Genomic DNA, 25,446 nt, shown 5'->3' on the forward strand with positions numbered 1-25,446 from the left:
CTTGTACTGCTGCCTAATAAACGTTACTGTGAACTCATTCATTCTGGTGCCTGTGAACGGCACGCTCTCTCAGTTTAACGTCGTTCAATAGGGTGCCAGATTTGTATATTCTTCCAGGCGAAAACCCGACTAAAACACACTGTAAACAGGCCTTAATGTGTAGCGGAAAAAACACCCAATCTGGCAACACCGCCACCACTTGGTGTTCACCAGTCACGCTGCATGCGTCATCACAACAACACAGACGCTGTTGAAATGCCTGAAATTCCTGCCGCGCAACTCAAATAGTTTAACATTAAATAACATTATATTTGTCCTAAATCGTTAACGATTAACATAGGCTACTAACGCATATTCCGGATCTTGAAATAGACTTTGACTAAGCTCACGCTATTTAACGTGCACGTGTGGTGTGCAATACCTGCGAGTTGTCATACACGCAATGCCTCGCAGCGCTTCTCGCCCGGGTTGCGACCCCCACCCAGCTAGCCTTTCAAGGACAAGGTATGTGTAAGCAAATACAAAAATTAAAAGACAGTCAATGCTAATGTAAACCCTGGTTGGATAAGGATTTAAAGTTGGACATGAAGATGAAATCTGACGCATTTAGCTTCAGTGTTAAAACTGATCAAATAATTGCTGTCTGTGGTGGTTCTATATGGGCTATAATGGCAATCATTTAAAAAAAAATAATATGGGAAAAATAACTATAAATTAGTTCATTTTTGGAATTGTGACCTAGTTTAACATTTATAAATATTAACTATGAACTGAACTAGTTCATTTTAAAATTTGTGAACTGTGAACTAAACTAGTTCATGTAGAAAGTGAACTTTCCCAACACTAAGAATATGTATATAAATAATTATGATATAAGGAGTGATGACCAGTTATAGTTTTAGTGCTAGTAAGACTATTTAGATGTGCAGATTAATTCAGGACTTTGTGTAGACATATTTTATAATAAGTATTATGAGGTGGTCCGCGAAAATTCTTGATTACAAATAGTGGTCCACACACACAAAAAGTTTGAAAACCCCTGCTCTAGAGATCGACCGATACTCATTTTTGTAAACCGATACCGATAACAAATATTTAGATGCTTATGTGCCCGATAACCGATATGCTGAACCAATTTTTATTAACTGTTATACTTGTGATTTTGACATAATAACTACAACACGACTGAACTGAACAAACCCTTATAATAATAATAATAATCATCACAATCACTCCCTCTTTGCATACAAAGTCATAAATAGAGGGGTCTGAAAGAGTGAAGAACAATATTCATTTAATGAATAATGTAGAAACTATATTCCCAATACATGGACCATTCCAAACACCCCTATCATTTCGTCAGAAATGGACTGATCCAAAGTTCGCGCTGCGGTTTCCAGGTAACGGAGCGGGAGAGAGAGAAAAGTATAGCGGAGTTGGCTGCATATTCTACATAGTTTATAGAGTAAAACAGGTGGATTAAGTGCCTTTTTTGGGATATAATATCTTTATCTTGACCAGCAACCTGTAGCCTTCAGCAATCCAACCAATAGTTAGCAAAGAAATTTTACAAATAATATCACAGACTGGAACACTACATTCAGGAAAGTTACAAACAAAACGGCTTATATATCATTGTATTTCTTAACTGGTAACGTTGTTTGATGTCAGAATAATTAATATTTTGTTGTTATAGTTTATGAAATGGCTGTTCACAGCGCTGTTTATTTATGCATTTACTCGCGCATTAACTGTATCAAACTGTGACCGCTTGCGGAGGTAATAAATAATTATTTAATATCCACAGACATTTATTCAGATATTCAAGCAAAATAATGTTTATCTGGGAAATGTTAATATAACTTCAACCCCAGTAACTTAAGTGAACAGCAATATGAACGTGATTTTACGATGCTAATGATAAGCATAAATAAAAGAAAAACGAATTTAATTTAGCGTTTTTAATTCCACAAAGCATTAATTCATGGTTGTTTTATTCATGCAAAGCTACGTCGTTATTGGGACCGGATTTGATGGATCAGCGTGACTCTGTGAGTTCGTCTCTATTCTTGGACAAGCTGCTTTTAATATATCAACTTATTTAACATAACATACATTAATGCACAAATAAGATGTGTTATAAATGCCTCATATGCAAAGTAAGTATACTCAAAGACCTTTTAATGAAGTCGCGTCACTCCGCCGTCATATTTTCTGTGCACGCTGCTGCTGCTGTGAGCTCCTCTCCTCAGATGCATTCAGCGCGCAATTCTCAATTCTCTCGTTTATCGGTCAATCCGATATTACAAAACCGATATCCGATCATCGGAAAATGCTCAAATATCGGGGAAAATATCGGAAAACAGATATATTGGTCGATCTCTATTATCCTCAGACACGTTTGGTTTTTTTTTAAACTTACAGCGTGCGTCTCCCTCAAACTGCAAATGAAGCCCGGGTGCAGCTGGGGCGCACCAGATAACACGTCAGCCGCGTCAGAGAAGACAATGCTGAATAAAGTCGTAATTTCTGTTATTTTTGGACCAAAATTTATTTTCGATGCTTCAACACATTCTAACTGACCCTCTGATGTCACATGGACTACTTTGATGATGTTTTTATTACCTTTCTGGACATGGACAGTATACCGTACATAGATTTTCAATGAAGGGTCAAACAAACTGTGTTCTGAAGATGAATGGAGGTCTTACGAGTTTGGAGTTTGAGGGTGAGTCATTAATGACATTATTTTCATTTTTGGGTGAACTATCCCTTTAAAAAGGAAAAACAGAAGGAGGATTGTCAAACCAAGCTGAGCTTGTTGTCCAGCCAACCATTCAGATAATTATCACAGCCCCTCAGCCTCACTCATCATGTCATATCACAGGCACATATGATCACCAGCTCTCCCCTTCCATTATCACTACACATATTGATCTCCACCCAACTGATGAATGAAGCGAAGTCAAAGGTGTGCGTGTGAGACAGAGATAGAGAAAGACGGAGAGAGAGGGAGGAGGGGCCCAGGGTCGAGAGGGAGCGAAGCCCGACCAACTATCCGTCAATACAGCACGTCGCGCAACCGTGAGATCCATATTCTAGACAGCCGATCAATCAACAGGCAAGCTTGTAAAAAGAATACGGGCAGGCGAGTCGATGAGTTAGAATAACAGGTCTGCGTCTGTTAAACCTCAAAAAGATGGAGGGAGGAACGTATGGAGGGCTTGTCCTCGCCTACGTGCGCTCAGTGGATAGATGGCAGGGGAGATATTTCAGCTGTAACGGATGGCAACTCATCCATCCCGGCTGCAGAGTCACTTTAAGATCTGACCTTGGAACATCACCTATGCTTCCTGCCTTGATTTAGGTCGCAATGCACCAGATGAGATACTGATCTGAAGTCTGTTTTGGCTGCTGCTGTATTGTGGAGACAGGTAGAAAACAAAAATGCCATCACAAACAGCAGATAATACTTACTTTTATATTACTACTTATACAAGATTACTTAGAATGCGTCTACCTATATCGATAAGATACTGACAATTTTATCATTTTAAATGTAAAATGACTGAAATAAGCACAAAATGTAGTTTTGCTTTGAATATGGTGTATAGAAGTAAAGCTGGAGTCTTATAACTAAAGCCTCCCCAACCATTTGAAAATGCTGCTTTTGGCTATCATTTGTTCGATTGTCGGATCTCATCGCTCCTGTCTCACATTGTCTCGATTCATTTATTCCATGATTGTTTATTTACTTGTCCCTAAGCCGGATAATTTAAGCATATTAATCCACAAAACGCTTGGAAAAAAATGGAAAAATTCCTACTAATTATGCAAATCAGGTGCAGAATGGCTTCCTTCAGCTTGTTTGGGTTTAATTAGTTGGGTATTATTGGCTCTGTCCAGAGGTCTGTTGATCTAGCCACAGTGCCTGCGTTTACTGCAAGGATGTTAAAAGGACAAGTCTAATTCTGGGTCGATGGCTTATATGCATTCACTATTTTTTCATAAATAATAGACACAGTTTCACTCTGAGCTGTAGTAACTGAATCATAACAGAATTACACATGTGCATACTTTAATACAAATACAACCATTGTCCAAAGCTGAACGTTTGAAATAATAGCATGCTACATTGTTGACTGCATCACATGACTTCATCACTTTAAGCCCGGAATACACTGCACGATTTTTGCCCTCCTATAAGATCATTACCTTATCACACTATGCTACATGTATAGTTTAAACTCGGATACGAAAGGCATGTAGACTGTACGATGACATGGAAGCTTCGGCGGCAGCACACGTCACACGTTGCGCAATATCACCAGCACGGCTTGTGGTAAACAAATACCGGCGCACAGGTCGTAGCAGCAAACACACTGTGCGGTGAGCATGCCGAATTTTTGACACTGTCAGAAAACTATCGTATGCTATCTATGGACGCAAGACTGGGATAACGGCCATCTTTGAACCTCTCTCATTGTACGACATAGGACCACCGATGAAGAGCCACAATCGCAGAAATCGCGAAGATTGTTTCACGATAGCTTTCGTCTGGGATAGCCAATAATCGTGCAGTGTATCCCGGGCTTTAGAAAGAAAGGTCACGGTGAGCATATTGCATTCTGGAAAATGTGCAGTATTATAAACAATGTGTTATGTCATCCAAATTTAGTAGGTCATCTGTGTATTCAATGCATACAGGAAATTGTGCATACTATGCATTTAGTAAATATGCTATTATAAAAAGTAGGAGGGAGTTTGCATACTCTCCCTTTCTCAGCATGGGTTTATTCCGGGTACTTTCCTTCCATAGGCCAAAAAAGCAGGTTAGGTGAACTGGAGATGCTAAATTGCCCCTCCCGCAACATGTTTACGAATCAACTTGTGTATGGATTTGCCAGTTCTCACTATTGCCATAGATGCTGGAATAGCGTTAGGAATAAACAAACAAATAAACAACATATTTATTATCCAGGGAGTTAAAGCTCTAAAGCAAGTTAAAGTGCGGCGTTAGATGAACCTGGGGAAACTCATTTGATCAAAAGGAATGAATTTAACTAAAGCTTGGCTTCAAAACCCGATGTGTTTTATTTTGCAGCAGTTTACCGACTATGCAGGATGTGTTGTATTGATTATTGCTTTTAACCAAGGCAAAGGTCATCACCTGAAGACCTCGCATTAATTTTAGCCTAATCGAAGCCAGTGCTTCCTTGCAGCATTGGTGGAGGCGATCAAAACCACCTGAGTCAAGTATGGATCTGAAATGATGGGAGAAATGGGCAGAACATTGCAACACAACCATTATGGTTCGCCATCAGATCCAATGAAGCCACTTTGGCTTTGTTCACACTGCACACAAATCTGATTTGGTTTTCAAATCCGATTTGGCTTTCCAATCTGATTTTTAGGACTGACTGTCATTTTGCAAGTGATGAAATCTGATGTGGTGTTCAGACAGTGCAGTCAATATCTACATCGGTTGCTATAGTAATGATGTAAGAAACTTTCGCATACAATTACTGAGAGCAGCTGTCAGTGTAGTAAGAAAGAAGAAAAAACTTGAAATTTTTGCTTCTGCTCATGTCCATTCCTACATTCTGCTGCAGTGCTGAACTTGCTCGGTACATATGGTAGAAGAACATGACAGCCAAAACCATTTAAATGCATTCATGCATGTCTAAACCCATAGACTCTTTCACTCATACATTATTTAATACTGTACATAGTACTGTATATAGTGAATCATCATTTAGTAAAAACAACACATCAGATTTTATATGAACAATTCTGATAATTGAAGACATACAATGACGTGATAAAGTACTTAAAGGGACACTTCACTTTTTTGAAAATATACGCATTTTCCAGCTCCCCTAGGGTTAAACATTTGATTTTTACCACTTTGTACACTATGTAACTACAGAAGAGTCAAGTTTTAAATAGGAAAAATATCCAAAGTATTATTTTTTAGCGCGATGCAAATGGTCTAATCAGATTCAATGGATTATGCTAAGCTATGCTAAAAGTGGTACTAGCCCTTTTCATACAGAAATTCCGTAAAATACACGTAAAATGCATCCTGGATTTTTCCGGAATAGTTAGAGTTTTTGTTCGTTCACACTGCCAAGATTACACGGCATCTGATGGTCCCGGAAAGACACGTGACATGTTGAAAGTCCCGCCCTCTCTTCTACGCAGCGTCTGAAGTTTGCATATTATTTATTATTTCTCTCTCCAGAAACAACTCGCGTGCATTTTTGTTTATGATAAGACTATAAAGGAGCGCGTGAATGCACAGTTCTATTCTGGTGAATGATCTCAGCTTCAGAGTGGATATTTGACAAGCTCCCTGATTTCTGCTTTGATACAGTTTTCAGACATTTCTCATCGTGATTGTTTATATGCATTTAAAACCCGCATTTTGAGGAGCTGAACAATATATCTCGTTGGGATGACACGCGGGTATTTTCGTTTATTATAGCTCAAATGAGCACGTGACGCGATATTCTTTTATGCTGCTGAATTATCTCCGTTTCAACGCAGTAAGTAACGAGCTAACTTACCTGATATCCGCTTCAGTCTAGTATGCTGACATTTCTCGTAGTGAATGTTGTAAATCCCTGATTAGTTGAACCAACTTCATGTTGCCATGACACGCGCGTCCTCACTACGGCACGTGCGTCATTGTTTATGCGTCTCATATATCATTTCCTGATAACTGCTTCAATCTAGTTTGCAACATTTCTCGTGGTGAATGTTTATATACATGTTATCTCTCATTGTAAGGAGCTGAACCATAACTTGTGTTGTGATGATGACGCGCGCGTCCTCACTTCGACACGCCCTTTATGGCATTCTTGTTCACACAGAGGGTTACCCGCGTATCTTACTAGGTCCTCTTTCCGGCAACGATCCCAGAAGATTAACGGAACGAGTTTTTGTTCACACAGACGCTTGTCTGGCAATTTTACGGGTATTTTCTGGGACCAGAGGTCTGTGTGAATGAGGTTACCGCCAGACCTGGAGATCAGCTGAATGGTTTCAAAAAAGGTAAAAATCAAATGTTTTTTTTCTACAGGAGCTGAAAAATTTGCATATTTTCATTTGCATAAGTGGAGTGTCCCTTTAAAGGAAAATTCACTCAAACAATGAATTTGTATTTAATATACATACTGTTCAGATCTGACTTTAAAAAACTTACATACAGATGAGACAAGAGACCACCAATGATTAGATCAGAAAACAACTGGCGTTCCCATCAAACTACTACCATTAAACCAATAACAAACCGACTTCCTTTTGGTGGGGAAATGATCTTTCAGATGCATTCACCATAAAGGAAATGTTAATCAAAGGTGACATGAGAAATATGATCTGAAGCCCACTTTCCACGCTCAACCTCTGTTAAGACTTTTGATGAGTAATTTAGCCACAGAGAAGGTCATAAAGCACTTCCACCTTCCCATCTAGTACAGAGGCAAGACCGCACACATTTAAATTTCAGGTTGGAGGGAAGGAAGAAGGGCGAAACCATTTAGGAGGATGAAATGAAAAATGTGACAGGCGTCACAGTGAGTGAAAAGGAATGGGTCCTAACCCTGGTTCCTCTGGCACCCTAATATCAACCAGCCCGCACCTCCTCTGAAGAAGCCTATAAACTAATGGACAGATCTCAGAGAGTTTAATCAAAGCACAGAGAGAGGAGGTCTCTCTCCATTTCACCACTGCCAATCATCCACACGCCCCAGACCCCAGCAGCCTGCTTAGGATTGGCGCCCTATGTGAGAGAAGCAGTACTGTATAGTGAAAGACAGAATGGGATGGAGTAAAGGTGATACTGCAGAAATAAGAGGAAAGAGGGGATCTATTGCAAAAACTTGTCAGCTGCCTGTGTAAAATGAGGACGGGTGCAAGAAAAAAATCTGAGCATCTACTGCAGTCAGAATGTCATTCATTCAATCTATGTGTTGGAGGAAATGTAAAATACAGAATATAAAAACAAAGGGGAGGAGGATAATTGACACTCAAGCCAAATGCGCAGATTAAAATTGAATCTCTAAAAAAAAAAAAAAAGTTGGAAAAAGAATAAAACACATAATAGACACCATAAATGCAAACATACCCATAAACAACATACTCTCGCACACATTGGTGATTGAATGCAAATTAAAATGCAAATGCACTGTTAGTTCTCTAGCAGCTCGGTCTGCGGATGGGCAGCACTTGAACGCAACTCAAACAAGTTTGGAATGTCAAAAAGTGGGTTGCACTAAGCAAAAGTCCTTACATGTGCACATCCATGTTTAAAATGGAAAGCCTGCTAATGTTTAGCCAGTCCAAAAAAAAAAAATTTCCAAATTCCAAAACTCAGGAGACTCTAAAAATCACAAAGCAGAAATGGGATTTCTGAGAGAGACTATTGGGAAGTGCTAAGGTAATGGATAGGAGTGTGGGGATAGGAATGCTGATTGGAGGAAGGTGGTTTTATTATATTTGGATATTTGGGCTGGGGATGGTTTAAACCATTACTCTTTGCAGTCTGTGCACTATTAAACAGCATTCTCAACTACTGCACTCTTCTAAACAACTCCGGCTGAATAAAATCGTGCAGAATGAAGTCTATGTGCATGATTCAATTCAATTCTATTTGTATAGTGCTTTTCACAATAGTTTAAGTGTTACAAAGCAGCTTTACATTAATAAAACAAGCAAAAGCACAGAGATATCAGAGGACATAAAATATTGCAAAGTACAGCGGCTACGATTAAACCTTACTAGTGAGCAGAGTATTAATGAACTATGTTAGGATAATGTCAGCTGGGCTGACAGAAAAAAAAACATTTGAGAGAGAGCCAGACATAGCTGATCCAATAGAAAATATACTATATATTAAATACTTTATTATAACATTTTATGGGAATAATTTTTTTTATTAAATGATAGCAGGCAGCACTGTGTAAATAAAGGATAAAGCATTTCTGCACATGTGGATTGATGTGTCTTGGTACTGTATGTTTAGTGTCACGTAATACATTTTTATATATTTTTTAAATGGTGCCGTAGCAGAGCGAAATATGGAACCTTGGCAACTTCCGGAAAAAGTGACCATTGGCAACAGGAAGCAGGGATGTACAGCGGCACAACAAAGTTGAGAAAAGTTTAAATGCAGGGTCCATGATCTCTGAAAGCCAATGTTGATATTTGAAATCACCTATACAAACACGCCCCTACCCAAACAGAATCTGGACCTTCTGTTGAAAGACCCGCCCCACAAATACGCAACCCATTCAACAATGTCGGTTAGTAGACACGCCCCTTACTGCTGATTGGCTACAAGTGCGTTTTGTTAGTCGGACCGACTCTCTTTTCTAAAAGCGTTTTTCAAATGATGAGCCTTTTTTTAGGAGCGACCACCAATGTGAGTGAAGCAGTGGAGCTCATGTAATCCGTCTTTCTTCATCTACTGCAGTGGACGGTACTCATTTGTTATGACAGTCAGAATTAGAAATGCCTCCTAATGACCTCACTGAAAGAGGCGGGTGAAACAGAGCAAGAAAGTCTCTGGTGGTCTGAACGGGGCAAAAGCAAAAGGTTAGGTTTTTGTAAGTCGCTTTGGATAAAAGCATCTGCTAAATGCCTAAATCACTGGCACATTATTAGCAGGTTATGGGTGGTTTAGGGAATTGCTATGTGTTTGCTATTGTGTTTAGGAGGGTGGCTAGGTTACAAACTCCATCTTCAATGGATATGGTCTGGTCCCCCTTTTAGTGCTAATAAAAAACCCTGCAAAAGTAATTTAATCACACAGTCTCTTCAACAAACCGTATAAAGTAATTTATACCTAAGGTTTAGTGGATGTGTATACATTTCTAACCCTAAGCAATAAAATAAATAGTTAATTTTGCATTAAAGGGATGAAAATTCTGTCATCATTTACTCACCCTCATGTTGTTTTAGACTTTCTAGACTAGAAATTTTGATAAAAGTCAATAAACCATTGACTTCCATATCATATTATGGTTTCCATCATCATTTATCAAAACACCTTCTTTGTGTTCAACAGAATAAAGAAACTCATTCAGGTCATTTTTAAGTGAACTGTCTCTTTAAACAAGCACCCCTAATAATTTTGTACACATTGTCATTTGACATAAAGGTTCACCATACAGATTTATGAGTAATGCGACAGCATACTCGCATAGTAAACATCAGCATTTTCTAAGCCCTTATTCAGTATATTATTTATAGATGCAATGGCATTTCACAGCTTTGTTTTAGTATTGAAGTATTCAGGCTCTAATATATGTGTTACACTTTGATTCAGCAGAATCATTTATTTTCCCCTCAATGGTGAAACGACGTTCAATTATAGGACCTCAAAGCCAAAGGCTACATTTCAGCAAGCTCAAAACACAGCATTCAAATAATCCTTGATTAAACTGTTACTAAAATGACCTAACACAAGGCATGCCCATCAATAATCCCCAACGATTTTCTCCTAAACATGTCCCTGTGCTTTTATTTGCATTGCCTTCAGCTTGGCCTTTTGTGCCATTGATTTGCATCTTTTGTTTCCCACTGAGATGTATGTTTAAAGCTGGTTTTATAAGAATACCTCTTGCGAAGTTCCCAAAAAAATCAACAGGGTTTAACAAGCACACATAAAGGTAAACAGTCCAAAACTAAAAATCCTGTCATCAGTTATTGATGTCCTTCCAAACCAGTATGGAAGACAAAATGTTACACTGTAAAATAAACAGGGAATGAGGCTATTAATCTCTACAAATACTTCAAAAAATAAGTCCAGATAAATTGCTATATTTTGTGCACTATATATTGTATGTCTTCTAAACCACATTATGAAGAAAAGTACTATGAACATTCTGCAATATATCTCCTGTTGACAGAATGTTAATTTTTGGATAAACTCTCTATTTAAATCAGCACTTTATGGTCTCAATACTGATGAGCTTGGTTTAGGTGGACCAAGAGAGTTCTGTGGCAACAGTCAACGGTGTCATCGGTCATCCTCAAAAACCCACATGGTTTCACCACAGCATATAATGTATTCATACAACACGCACGTCCATGAGCTCACCTAAATGAGTGGGTCAGAAACAGTCTTACAAACACAGAGCCGAACACACACGCTTGCGCAGCCAGGTGAATCCTATTTCTTCTCATTTGCACTCCGTCTGATAAATTGTCCCTGAACTGACCTTCAAGGAGTGGTAAAGTAATCTACAATTACTTTAGGAGACAAGGAAAAATAAAAGGTGACACTGTCACACACACAGCCGTTAACAGAAGTGTGTGTGTGTATGGGTAGACAGTCCTTCGAGTACTGAGAGGAGAAACTGGCACTTCCTGAAAACGTCCCCATCTGGCCATGAGAAAGCGGACAACGTCACCTCGCCAACTGACCATCTGACCACACATTATATCATCAAAGGCAACACAAACTTCAAAATCCCAAAAGATAAATAATTCTGGCAATAACTTTTTCTGTTACGGCATAGAAAACTAATTGATAATGACAAACGTGTTCATTTATTTTCATTACTGATTGATTTTGTAGATTAGTAACTGTAGCCACCTGGTGCACCCAAACTCACTATCATACAATACATCAATCCATCAACACGCAGCTCAGAGCCCAGAGAAATAAACTCCCCGAACAGAGCGCAAACCTTACTAAACACTCAATCACAGTGCACGTCTGAGCATGCACAAGATCTTAACAAGAGTGAAGAAGCCGATAAATCAAGCTGTTATCTCTATAGCGTTTCCATTCCAAGCGTGCATAGATTTATATGCCTCTGGGTGAATCACAAGTTAACATATTGCATAAAGATTCCACCGAAAATACATATTTGTGTTTGAAGAAAATCAGAGTAATTTTTTGTGACAACAGAATAACACACTTCCTGTAGACCCAGGTGACCTTGGTTTGCGGTTAACCATTTACAGAAATATCCGCACACACACATATCGCATCTGAAAGCCGACCTCCCTTGGCTGTTTTGATTGCAATCAGAGGGAATACAGAAGTACACACACACACACACACACACACACACACACACACACACACACACACACACACACACACACTCAACACTTCACCCACTGATTAGAGAGCATGTGATTTGGTTGTACAGATTCTAGCTTATAGTTCTACGAGACTGCAGCTAGACATGAAACTTTAACGGTATAAAAAACTGTAACATCATGTTTATAGTGACCAAAATCACTACGGTTATCATCATCATGGTTTTGTGAACAATTTCTAGAAATGTAAAAAAGTACTAATGCAAACCAAATTTTAAATTTATTTTACATGTAAGAGCACTTTTGATCGCATAAACATCAAATAAACAACATTAACATTAATCATGGTGATTAATGTTTTATTGAGAGGTAAATATTCTAGTTCGGATAAAACACAAGTGAGTAAATACATTTTTTTATATAAAAACAGGACAAATCAACAAGTCATCTGTCTGCGTATGTTGTGAAAAAACAGGTGTACTTTATGAATAAGCTTCACGACACCTGCGCTCACAGCAATCGTGGAAAAACGTAGAAAGGAGCTTTAAACTACGACTGAAGTGTGACCTGGGTGGTGAAGTGCGCCCTGCGGTGGTGTGCACATCACAAACTATAAAAAAATATATCAAGTACAATCTCGCCCAGTGGGATGTCTACAGGTTCCTTTTAATGCAAACAGCCAGCAGACGCGGAGTTAATGCGTTTTTTGCAAGGGAAGGCAACTGCTGGCTTGGGGGCGGAAACAATGAGGCAAGATATTGGCCGTTTTTCAATCCGAATATCGTTTACATTATTATATTTCATATATATGTATGAATTATGTATAAGACCTATATGCATTAATGCGCACGTGCACATACGCGCACTATGTGAAACTCGTCACAACATGCATGTAGCCCGTCATATGTGTGGTTCGTATTTCAAAATATGTGTTCGGCCCGTCAAGTGAACTTATATGCATTACGTGTAGTGTCAAAATAAGTGCCTGCTGCAGACGCGTCTAAAGAGTTTATGATAAAAGAGACGCTCATGTTTACCAATAGGGCTGCACGATATGAGAAAAAGTTGCGATGTGCGGTGACATTGTTTAATGTTGCGATGACGATGTGAGTTGTGATAAATATTTTATATTTTTTCATGTTTTAGGGGCCATTCACATGTCGCGCCTAAAAACGCGTGGAAAACGCTAGACAAGTAGGTTATTGTCACATGATCTGCACGCTGCGCTTGTGTCATTCTGAAAAGTTTTGACGATGAAAATTCGATGTATCGTTCAGCCCTATTTACCAGATACTCGCATAATATCATGCGTAATCAGAGTTTACTGTTAAGGGAGTGTCTTGCGAGTATTTTGTGAATGTGAGCGTCTCTTTTATCATAAACGGTTTCGACGCGTTTGCAGCAGACACTTATTTTGACAAGACACGTGATGCACATGGTTCGCATGACGTAACAAACACATATTTTGAAACTCAAGCAACACACAACACTCCGAACACATATTTTGAATTTGCGCCCCTCGGAAGAGCAGCCACGAGCCGCCACTGGCACAACTAAATTTCCCTAAACGTAAAAGATTTTTGGGTTTAAATTTAGGGTTTTCGTGGCACTGGCACGGTTAAACGATAATTTAAAAATGATGTAATATTTACTAACCGTTGGATATTTTAAACTGGTAATCTGAACATCTCTAACCGCAGCCAAGACATTCAAACTATTCGAAACAAAAACAATGACATGTGTAGACTTTAATAGCATCTTCGACTAATCTGATAGGGCTCACTATTCTTTGCTCGGTTTGCTTTTCCACAGCTGTTTAGTACCGCTTCAAAGTAGGTGGGCTTATAGACTTATCTTTATAGTTGCGCTGTCTCTACTGCCATGTCATAAACGTAAACGTGACAGAAATAAATGCCCGACAAAGGAGCAGTGGACCATGCCGATAAAATGGTGCTCTTGACTCTCGGCATGTGGATGTTTTTCACTGCTAAAAAAGGAAGTTCAGGAACTCGTATCACTTGGTTTGCTTGATGGCACACAAGGGCAAGATTATCTTGCATTTATCAATGACTTGGCTTGAAGTTACGATTCTTTCTGAACCATGAGTGATCTGCAGTGTTTACACATAGCACATTTTAGTATTGGTAACGCTTGCTGGAACTAAAGTAGTACTAAAAAAGTACCAGGTATGGAGTACTGTACACAGTGAAAAACCCCCCAAATGTGAGCTGTGCCAGGCCATACTGTGCAGTAAAAAAACACTTAAAAATGTCAAATCTTCTATGAGAAAACAATTTGTTGGCTCAATTTCCTGATGTGTACACATTGCAGGCTGTGTGTCCAATCCCAAATAGTGGGTATTCAGGTAACATGTCAAAAGACAAACGCTTACTGCCATGCCACAACTCCAACCCTGTATTGAAAAATCTCCACAATGGCAGATCCAGCAACTCACCCAATCACTTCTTGGGTAAAGCAGCACCAGTGTTTCCTGACCACTGTGAGCAGGAGCAATCTTGGGAGGCAATCTTGGGAGGCTCACTTAACCCGCACCCCTGATCTGGCTTTGGGGAGGCTGAGTAAAGGCTCCATGCCAAAGCGTACAATTTATGAATTTATTCATCAGCAGGAAACCACGCATTAAAAGGTCGGGCGATTTTCCAGGTCACTGGTCAAAGCAGAGTGGGGAGAAAGGGATAGAGAACATTGTTCCCATCTAGGCTATGATAAAGGGGCAGGTGAAGTCGCAGAAAGGCTCATATCCGGCGTGTGCCAAGCTTAATGAGTTTGAAAGGTCAAATGCCTCTTCAAAAGATAAATGGGGTTTTGCACATCAACGGAGTGCTGCTTCATGGGCATCTGAAGGGCCAACGTCGCCGTTGCCAAGACGATGTCACGCTGGCATGACAGACGGGGAGTCAGACATCTCACCGAGTAGCCATCTCAGGCAAGGCTGTAAATTGTTATAAGTGCCCTAAGTGTCTATCATACTTCACTCTTTTAGGATATTTAAAAATCACACAAATATTTTATATTAGACATTTTAACATTTTCAACACTTGCCTCCATGATGTCCTGTCTTTAACTGGAGCAAAATTCAGGAAATATTTAGAGATATGGGACGATTTGGAATATAATAAATTAATTTATTAGTATTATAGGCCAGGGCTCGACAACCAGATGGTCCGAGGCCAGCATGAACAATGCTCGGGGCAGTTGACAAAACTGTCACTTGCCCAATCTTGTATTGTCTTAAAAAAAATATTTATTTATTTAAATGAGGTGTGTCATAACCGTATTTAATGTTACATAAAAAAACAATAATCAGGCCTCTTTAATTTTATTTAAAGCTTCTTTGTGGTGGGGGCATGAAAATTTTGCGAGGGCAATTAAGAATTTAAACCACTTCCCCAACTGGGCCAAAAGAAAAAATCCTTGATAGAAATAATTGAATTATTTTGATAATTTTGAGAATAAATGCTCTTTGTAAAACTCCATCAGAAAATACAATAATAGTTGTAAACTAAAGTACATTCATGTCTGGATATTAGGGTGGCTGGAGACATGCTGACCGCCAGTAAGGGCTCTTCGACTTCAGTCCTTGAGAGCAACTCCTGCACTGCTGCTTAGTTCCAGCCGTAATGAAAGACATCTGCTTGTAATTTTCAAGTAATCCTGAGGACTTTCGTTAGCTTGTTTAGGTGTGTTTAAAATGTAAATGTTTCAAGATTCGTGTTAAAACTGAACTCTGCAGGACAGTGACCTGCCAGGACTGGAGCTAAATAGCCCTGGACAAAATCAATAACTACTTTCCTCCCTGAACACTCAGAAAAATCACACACCTCTGTGTTAAAATCTCTGTGAAATTAAGTGACTCTTAGTTCATTTAATTGCAAATACAAAAAAGCAACATTTACTTATTGATGCTCCCAATGAATTAAACCTTCAAACAGCCAGGAGTTCTGATTCTTACATATCTGCAATATTGTACAATTTCTGCATATGAAATGACCCCAAGCAGCCCTAAAAGCAAACCTGTGCTCTTCATCAACCTTTATATTCATATAACAATTTGAGCTTCATAATCCAGAACATTAAGACAGCATTAGAACAAACAGTCCAAAGGGGAAAAGCTTGTATTAGGTGCTCTTACATCATTTTAAAAACTAAATCAGCAAAAAAGGGGTCAGGCACAGAGGTGCGTGTTCTCTGCCAGCTGTCTGGCACATTGCACCGATATAAAAAGATAAACACCTGAAACCAACTTTACAATGCAGTTTGAAGGACAATCAAGCCGTCTAACGGGTAGTTTTCTATGTTCATCCAACACAGAGTTTCATTTTTCACCTTTATTTAGCTTTGTGGCATCCAAGAAACATCCATATTCTGCCAGTAATAAAACCATCCATCCCCTTCACAAAACCAACCTCAGAATAAACCTTCACCTCCTGGGGCATTCCTGCAGATCCAGCAGAAACCCACCCTTACAGGGAACACAGATGAGTCCTGGTGAACCTTCTTCCTACGCTGGAGAGAATAACACAGCATTGATCCGTTTCACTCAATGCTAGACTCTTGTCAATATGTGAGGAAACAGATCAAACTTAATTACCAGGTTTCGAGCAACAATGAATGTCAGGGTGTTATGGGTAATTATGACTATAAAAGTTGCAGCTTTTCCTCTCTAGGGCTCATTTATGGCTTATTGTCATGATGGTTACGACGGTGTACTAGCTATTTCTACATTTGACATAAGTTCATCCTGTTTTATCCTTTAGATATTTTTTATATGACGCTATAGTGAATTGGAAGTGGGCTGTGCATCAGCAGTTAAACAGTTTGCGCACTGTAATAAGTGATGTCAAATGAACATATTTTTATGTTACTTTAGCTTAACAAATTAAGTGAAACTATTTCAACTTGTTTTTATAAGTTATCAAGACTTAAAATAGTAAGTTGAATTAACTTGCTAAACCATGTTGTTTTAACTTAGCGATACAATTTTTTACAGTGCACTAAAGGCCTTATTTAGAAAACCAACTGACTGGACTTTTTTAAAAATATGTAGTCCACACATCGCAAATCACCACTTAATAAACTCCTGGAGAGGGCATGCCACTATAACACCTGCCAACTCCACAAATCACCCGAATGTGCGGTGAAGGTTGCCACTTAAAAACAACAGACGCTCAGCCGGCGAGGATCTCCGACAGTCGAACCCAAGTCATTACCGGAGCTAAAAATGATGCTGTTAATCAGCACAGCACTATGAATTTTCATGCTAAGTGGTCTTTGTTTAAATCAATAAATGACAAACTAAAATTCCAGATTGATTACAAGACGTATTCAAGGCTCTGGTTGAACCCAGATTTTACACCTTCTGCCAACGACTGAGGGAGCAGCGTTCAGGACCCGTTTGGCATGAAGTCTATTGATGGAACCCAACACAGAGGTGACAGGCATATAAAGCTTTCCTAGGTAAGTGCCCTCATATGGTCTGAATTGCACTCCGACTGAGTACAAAACGCAGCATGACCAAAGCCGCTGATGTGACCGGCACCTGCCTGAAAGAACCGCAACGGCTGCGGTGAGCACAGTAAACGAGCCTATAATGAGATGCCAGGGTGCGTTAAGACTGTACGGCTGGGAATGAAAAGCCCCCACCTCCAACCGAATGTATGGGAAAAGACACCTGTGATTAGAAAAGCATAAGAGAATGAAATAAAGAAATAGTTCACTTAACAATGAAAACTGTTAATGGTTTCTGGTCTGCTGTTATTTTTTGTAAAAAAAAAAACAAAGGCAGAGATTTTTGAAAAGAATTATTACATACAGCTCTTGCTACACTGAAAAAAATGATTCATTGAATTTACTCATTTTTTTTCATATTTCAATCAAGTGGTTGCAATAAATTTATTTAAGCTACATTTAAACCAAAGTTTTTATTTTATTTTACTAATCTTTTTTTGTTTAAATGTAGCTTAAATAAATTGATTGCAACCACTTACCTTAAAAAATTAAGTAAATTAAATAAATAATTATTTTCAGTGTATACAAAGGCAGTTTATCGTAACCAGGTACTGTACAAGCTCAAAAAGTAAAAAAGGTACTACATGTGGTTTGAAGAAGCCTATATGTCACATAAAAATATCCTATAGATTTGCACATCTTTATTCTCCATTACGTCAACATTGACAGTAAAATATGTTTTTTTTATTCTATGTGATCCTGGCACGACCCAGTGTTGCCACGAGTGCACCTAAGAGAGAGCATATCATGGTCGGTTTTTTCGAGAAGAGACGGTGGTCATCAGGACATTCTTTTGCTTAAAGATAACATTTCACAAGACTTTTTAAGATATCAAATAAATCTTTGGTGTCTCCAGAGTACGTATGTGAAGTTCTAGTTAAAAATACCATATAGATAATTTATTATAGCTTGTTAAAATTGCCACTTTGTAGGTGTGAGCAAAAATGTGCCATTTTGGATGTGTCCTTTTAAATGCAAATGAGCTGATCTCTGCAACAAAATGGCAGTGTCTGACATCACAAAAGGAGCTAAATTTCAATTAGCAATTTTTTCACATGCTTGGAGAGCCAAAACTAAGTTACTGGGTTTATCTTTTTCACATTTTCTAGGTTGATAAAAGCACTGGGGACCAAATAGGACTTAAACATGGAAAAAGTCAAGATTTTCATGATATGTCCCCTTTAAAATATTTTGGTGAAAGAGTTCGTTTAAAAGGTGATTTCATTTCGCATTTGCTAATAATTTGAGTGACAGATGTCATATTTCATTTATTTTTCTCTGGGACATTTTTTCTTTACTCTGCTGACAGTACAATGTTTAATTTTTTTTTTTTTTTTTTGACAAGACGAATATAGATAAACTTATACAATTTTTGTATAACCTACATTTATATTTGCTATACAGTACCCAATCTCCCTCTCTTTAAAATAGAGAAATTTAAATGTAAGATTCTGGAAAAGAGATCTAAATTTAACAGGATCTGTCGGGGAAAGATACATTTTTGATAGTGGGCAAACAAAGAGTAAGCAGATATTTTAAGAGGGAGCGGGTGGGGTGGAATCAAACCTTGCGAGACAGAGACAAAAAAAATGTCCCACGCAGACCTCTAGTGCAACAGGCGAAAGTAGCAAAACAAATTTATATGGACTCCAAATGAGCCAAGTGGAATGGATTTTAGGTAGTCAAGGCTGTAGCTGAAACCCGTAATGGAGTTTAATTTATTAAGGAATTCCTCTAGTGAAATGGATTTGACTGATGGTGCTCTGACAAGACAAGTGAACAGACATGCGCTAAATTAGAGAAAAAGTTGGTGGGTCTAATATCATCTGTCTTAAAAAGTGGGTGGGTTTTGTCCCACCCACATATAATGGTTCTGACACCCATGCACATACTCATCATTCAAACCATCGTATAGATTCAGTCCATATGTCTCTAGTTTTGTGTGATTAATGAATCATATAGATTTAGCCTCATCACACAAAAATATCCTATAGATTTAGCGCATCTGCACATATTCATCACATCAGTCTCTACTGCATGTCTATAGTTTTGTGTGATTAACAAATCTTACAGCCCATGTGTCTGTTTGCTTATATGTATCTTATCACATATAAAAATATCCTATAGATTTAGTCCATTTGCACATAAATCATTAAAACTATTACAAATCACAAACGATTCAGCCTATGTGTCTATACTGTAGGTTCATCAAATAAATCATTATGTAGACTTGTCTAAAGACTTGAGAGGGCTACAGTCATGCTTATTCATTAATGCTTATTCTACAGGGTATTTGTACCTATAGGGGAAGACAGGCTTGGTCACTCCGGACTGTCATTGTATGGCAGGAGCTGGGTATCAATTCATCAAAAATTTCCCCTTTTGTCTCGGACAGGAAAACAGCAGTACACTGTCTCAAAACGACAGGCGGGCGAGAATGAACAATGACAGAATTTTCATTTTTGGATGAACTATTCCTTCAATAACACCAACCAACAAAGAGCTCTCATTCCCATCCTGTCAGAAGCCCACCTGCCGCAAACATAATACAGAGAGAATACATCACGCTGAATACAAAGAGAGCAGTCGCAGCAGGGCCGGGACGTAATTGTGGACAAAGAGGTGCTCAGTACAGTGAGAACATATTCAGTTCAATCAGACGTCCCCCATATCACCACAGCCACACAAGGTCTTTCCGAACACATCTTTTTCACAGCAATTAATCGCTGTCAAAACATTCATTAAGTCAACGTTTCTAATCCACTCCACCAGCATTCCAGCAGAGGACAGGGGCTGGCAGAGTTCAGCCATGTGCACATAAGAGCGCCGGGTAGGGGAGGAAAAGCTGCCTGGCTCAGCTGGGCTTCTTTAGAGAATCCAAAGAGCCTAAAGGGACGCAGCTATTATCTGTTCGTTCCCTCTCTGTGCCATGCCACTGATTAGGATGCTTAGTTGACCTCACCTGAGCCCGTAATGCGGCAGTGCCGCCTAGCATCAAAACTACTGAAGCTTTCACTCCCACCAGGAGCAACAGACTCTCAAATGGACTAATAGGGAAGCCTGATGTCCTGAAATCTGCTTCTGTGTTGCTTTGATATGAAGATTAAACATGACAAGACAAAGAATGTTCAAAGAAAAGATAATAAACGGATTAAACATGACTAGATATTAAAATAAACAGACTAAAATGACTAAATAAAAAAGGCAAATCAATACATTTATAAAAGAAAGTAAACAACAAATACAATATATAGGGATATATAGTATAAGCAAAAGACTAAGAAACTATTTTGTTTTGAAACACATCAAAAACATAAAGAAAAAGAAAGAAAACCCACATATACATATATATATATATATATATATATATATATATATATAGGAAAAGGCTAAGACACTTCTTTGCTTTAAATTAAATTATTGTATCGTAATTTATTGTAAAGCATTCTCCTTATATTTGGTTAACTTTGCAATATAAAACATCCTGAGGCAACAAATTCAAGCATTTTAAATCAGTTTCAACTCTTGATTATTAAAGGTGTTACATATAGCCTGACTACACTCCGGGATTCCTTAGGTACGAGATCATCGCTCTTTAAAGAGCTCACCGGATGTGATTTCACTTTAAATTACTGGGTTTCACATATTATTCACATATTAGACTCCGGTCTTCAAGGACTCCGGTAATATTTAAATAATTCTGTCCCCTGCGCGTCCGTTACTAACTTCTAACTAAAGGAAGGTGAAAGTACACCTGCAGTGAGAGTTACAATTTTACCTCAACAATTACTACAAAGACGCTACATACCTTCTTCTGCGCACGACTCCTTGTTTCTGTTGAGCAATAATATCCAAAGCACCGAAATGATCGCTTTAAACTGCTCCATCTTTGAATGTCCAGGTCTGCGGAGCTGTGGTCATGTCGCAGCCGAGCACGCTTGACTCACGGTGCGGGATGAACGGGATCCGTACGAGCTACAGTAGTGACACACAGCGGTACTATGCGCCTTATTTGGCAACGCGAGAAGGCGGGTGGAGGCTGATTGATTGACAGCGCCAACCTCCAATCCGCGTGAGCTCGCGGCAAGCGGTACGGTCGGACACCAATCACAAGAACACCTAAGAAAATTCCTCCAGACGAAGTTGCCGCCCTAGAAATGTGGACGATATACGTACACCATAAACTATTTATCTAATCCCAACTCACCAGGTAAATTTATTGTAATCTTAAATTGTCATTTCAGATGTGGGTACCGTTGTGGGAAGTGTCGATTTGACGTCATTTGACCTAAACCCACGCAATGATAAGTAAATAATCTTGTGAATGATGGAGCTGGCAATAAACATTTTTTTTTTTATTAAATATTAATATTATGTATTACGTTTTAGTTATACTTACGTTTTAAGAATCAAATGCAAGTAATATTTTTTTATCTTAAAAGCAGTTTATATATAAGAAAAGGCGAAGGCTACTTCTTTGCTTTAAATTAAATTATTGTATCATAATTTATTGTAAAGCATTCTCCTTATATTTGGTTAACTTTGCAATAAGAAACAACTTGAGGCAACAAATTCAAGCATTTTAAAGCAGTTTCAATTCTTGATTAATAAAGGTGTTACATTATAGCCTGACTACATTCCCGAATTCCTTAGGTACGAGATCATCACTCTTTAAAGAGCTCACCGGATGTGATTTCACTTTAAATCATTGGGTTAATATTGTAATATTAAGTTGTCATTAAGTTGTCATTTCAGCTGTGGGAACCATTTCGTGGGAAGTGTCAATTTGACGTCATTTGACCTAAACCCATGTAATGAAAAGGAAATAATCTTGTGACTGACGGGGCTGCCAATAAAATATTTTTTATTAAATATTATTTTTAATATTAATATTATGCATTACGTTTTAGTAATACTTACTTTTTTTAAGCTTAAAAGCAGTTTATTATATTTTTGGGCAATATATTACTATAAAAAATAAAATAATATAATAAATAATATAGATTTCATATTATATTTTAATTTTAAATTAAAGAAAACAAAATCACATTCATATTAGGTACAAATTCAAAGACAATCATAAATCATGCTTATTATGCATATATCAAACAATAGGCACAGACTACACTTCATGCAAGTATGCAGGGTGATGCGGGTCCTTGAAATTACACATCTGTGCATTATTGCCCTGAATCCATGCAAAGCCATCTCTCTGTAGAGAGCCTGGACCTATTGTTTATGACTGCATTACAATTTCATTCCACGCTACTCTGAATCTCTCTATATAGCTTTAGTCCGTAAATAAAATAAAATATGAAACTGGAGGGTCTGGAGATGAAAAATAAAAACTTGACCTTTTGTTCTGTGGCGGGTAGAAAAAGATTTGTGGTGGAGGTATATAGTAGGTTGCTAAAGACACTATTAGTGGCGTCCACAATTTTAATGTGACATGAGAGTTTGCGCACTGTAATGTGTGTGTACTCACTCATCTCAGGGGATGAGCTCACACACACGCTCACACTGGTGAAAAATGGGTTTATTCTATGTTGTGTTGTAGTGGGTGTTTTTATTCCCTTAAAGGGAGCTCTGGAATCAGTGAGCTGAAAAGGTGTTAATGTGGGACTGTGAGAGACATAGCACCAGACTTGCTAAAGACTGTTTTTAAATGGACTCAAGGGAACGGGATTTCAACCTGCTGTTTGTCCATGCTGTAGGGGTGAAATACGTCTAAAAGAAACTTTCAACATTTCACACTTTTTTGGCACCATTTAATGATCACTAATGAGAAGCAACAGAGAGGGCCTGGTCTGAGATCTAGAAGGGAATTGTGGGGTAATTATTTTATTTCTGCTTTTTAATACTCAACCCATCTGTTCTTACAACACTTTGATGTTCTCCATGTATAACCATGTTTGTTCACACTGGTGTGCAACACTTGGGTAAACCAACAAAATCACAGGAGGTTGACAGTCGTTGGCTAATGAGTGCTGTTGTTCAAACTACCAGCAGAGCCAAAGAGACAATTGAAGGTCACTGTGTGGTAGCACATTGGGACTCAACGGGAAGCAAAGGATCCAGATTCTGTTTGCATGTACTGTATAAGTAGATGCTGAACCAAAGGAAAAATTAGATGTAGCAAGGCCTAGTGGTAAAAATAGACATAGTCGTAAACACAAGTGGGAAACTTTGTGTTCTCTATAATACTTATACTGTAAAGTTGTGCCATTTAAATGTGTGTGCAAACCTAATAGACTGCAGAATGCAACTTGGCATTACATAGCAGTATTTTTTATTGCTCAATTTTCATATCATTAATAGTTACAGTATGCAATATAATCTTATAGTCATTTAATGTAAAGCTAATGACTCGCCCTTCACGGTTTGCTTTATGAATTAAATTAGCAAATTAAATATTTGTTAGACACCATGCATAAATAAATCATATAGCTTGGGTAAATATTATGCAGACACAGTCAGTTATGCTTATCCACTGTGTACAAAAGAAACAAGCTTGTCATGTCATTCATTGCTTGTTTTAACAATCATTTGTTTCTGACTTGGAAACAAATTTTTAACACCACTTTTAACACGTTTGTATGCGGTTAAATCCTTGTGTATTTTTCTCCAACACTAAGCTAATAGCCTTCACCCATCACCTGGGCTGGGCATCATTATTTCGTTTCCATTTCTTCCCTGGCTGCCCCAGACCCTCATCTGTCTCATGCGAAACGTTCAGGTTACAGGCTTAATGTCATGTTATTTCGTCATTAAAGAAATAATCGATTGTGAGATATTGTGGTAAAACAGAATTATTCCAGCTGCAGTGTGGCAGTTTACAGATAAGAACCTTTGCTAGGTAATCATAAATATTAGCATGATGCAGGCGGAGACATCGTGAGACGCTCCAGATAGAATCCATCTCCTGTTTCTAAAGACGGCATGACACGGACATAATCCCAGTCATAGCCTTTACCAAAGAGGACTTACGGTTAGTAAATGACCATTGCTCTGCTCAAATATCACCACAGATAGACTTTTCTCCCTTAGTGAGGGTGGATTAAGAAGATAGACGAGGGCAGTGACACAATATGCCATGAGGGAAATGATGTGTGTGTTTAAGTGTGTCATCGTGAGGTGTTTCTGTTGTATTTAAATGGCAGGAAAAGTGTGACATATACTTGTTTTGTATATACGCAGTACTATTGATAGAGGTTCAGTTTGTAATTTACCTAATCATGTTTAGACACCAATTTTTGTCTGCTACAATAGACGGTTTTATCCGATGCAGGGACATTGCCACGGATAGGCGCCTGGCCCAAAGTTTACTTCCCATCTGTGTTTGTTTACCAGCCTGCCTAGTGTGGCTCTCCAATGCTGCATAGATCCACATCTGACCTCCAATAAATCAGACAGGCCTGTAGAAAAACATTCTTGAACCAACAATTTGTTCAACTGGTCTGGTAGTGCAACTTTGTTGCATTTAAGTTTAGCCAAGTATGCCCCCTTTTTTCTACGGGTAACCATAAAACTATACTGGGGTGCGTTTCCTGAACAACATAACTCGCTGCTAAACCCCCATAGTACGATGCATAGTTGGAGAAACTAATCACCTAGTCAAGACTGTTTCCCGAAAACATAGTAACTTTGTCGCACATTCCTTGTTTGAACCATGTTGATTCGACAACATAGTTGATGATGTTACATGGGAGGTGGAGTACTAATTTCTCTGTTAAAATGTATTTAATGTCAGATTATTGCTGTAAATAACATAAATTGCATCGGAAGACTGATTTTGTTATCATATCTGTTGTTTTATTTCAAGATATTTCTTTAATGCGCAATTCCCTCTTAAAGACGGCA

The 25,446-nt window shown here is 38.4% G+C and overlaps 1 protein-coding gene across 2 annotated transcripts in view; it reads right to left on the reverse strand.

The window, feature by feature from the left end:
- The window catches only part of LOC135779425 (ephrin type-A receptor 7), a 172,599-nt gene extending 150,983 nt beyond the window's left edge, over positions 1 to 21,616 (reverse strand). For both annotated transcript variants that reach the window (XM_065290149.2, XM_065290143.2), the window contains exon 1: positions 21,395 to 21,616. In XM_065290149.2, the coding sequence (XP_065146221.1) occupies positions 21,395 to 21,473 (79 nt within the window). In that variant the 5' untranslated portion in view covers positions 21,474 to 21,616. The remainder of the gene's footprint in view (positions 1 to 21,394) is intronic.
- Positions 21,617 to 25,446: the final 3,830 nt, after the last annotated feature.

This window comes from Paramisgurnus dabryanus, chromosome 19 (assembly GCF_030506205.2).
Source record: "Paramisgurnus dabryanus chromosome 19, PD_genome_1.1, whole genome shotgun sequence".
In the NCBI taxonomy this organism is placed as follows: domain Eukaryota; kingdom Metazoa; phylum Chordata; class Actinopteri; order Cypriniformes; family Cobitidae; genus Paramisgurnus; species Paramisgurnus dabryanus.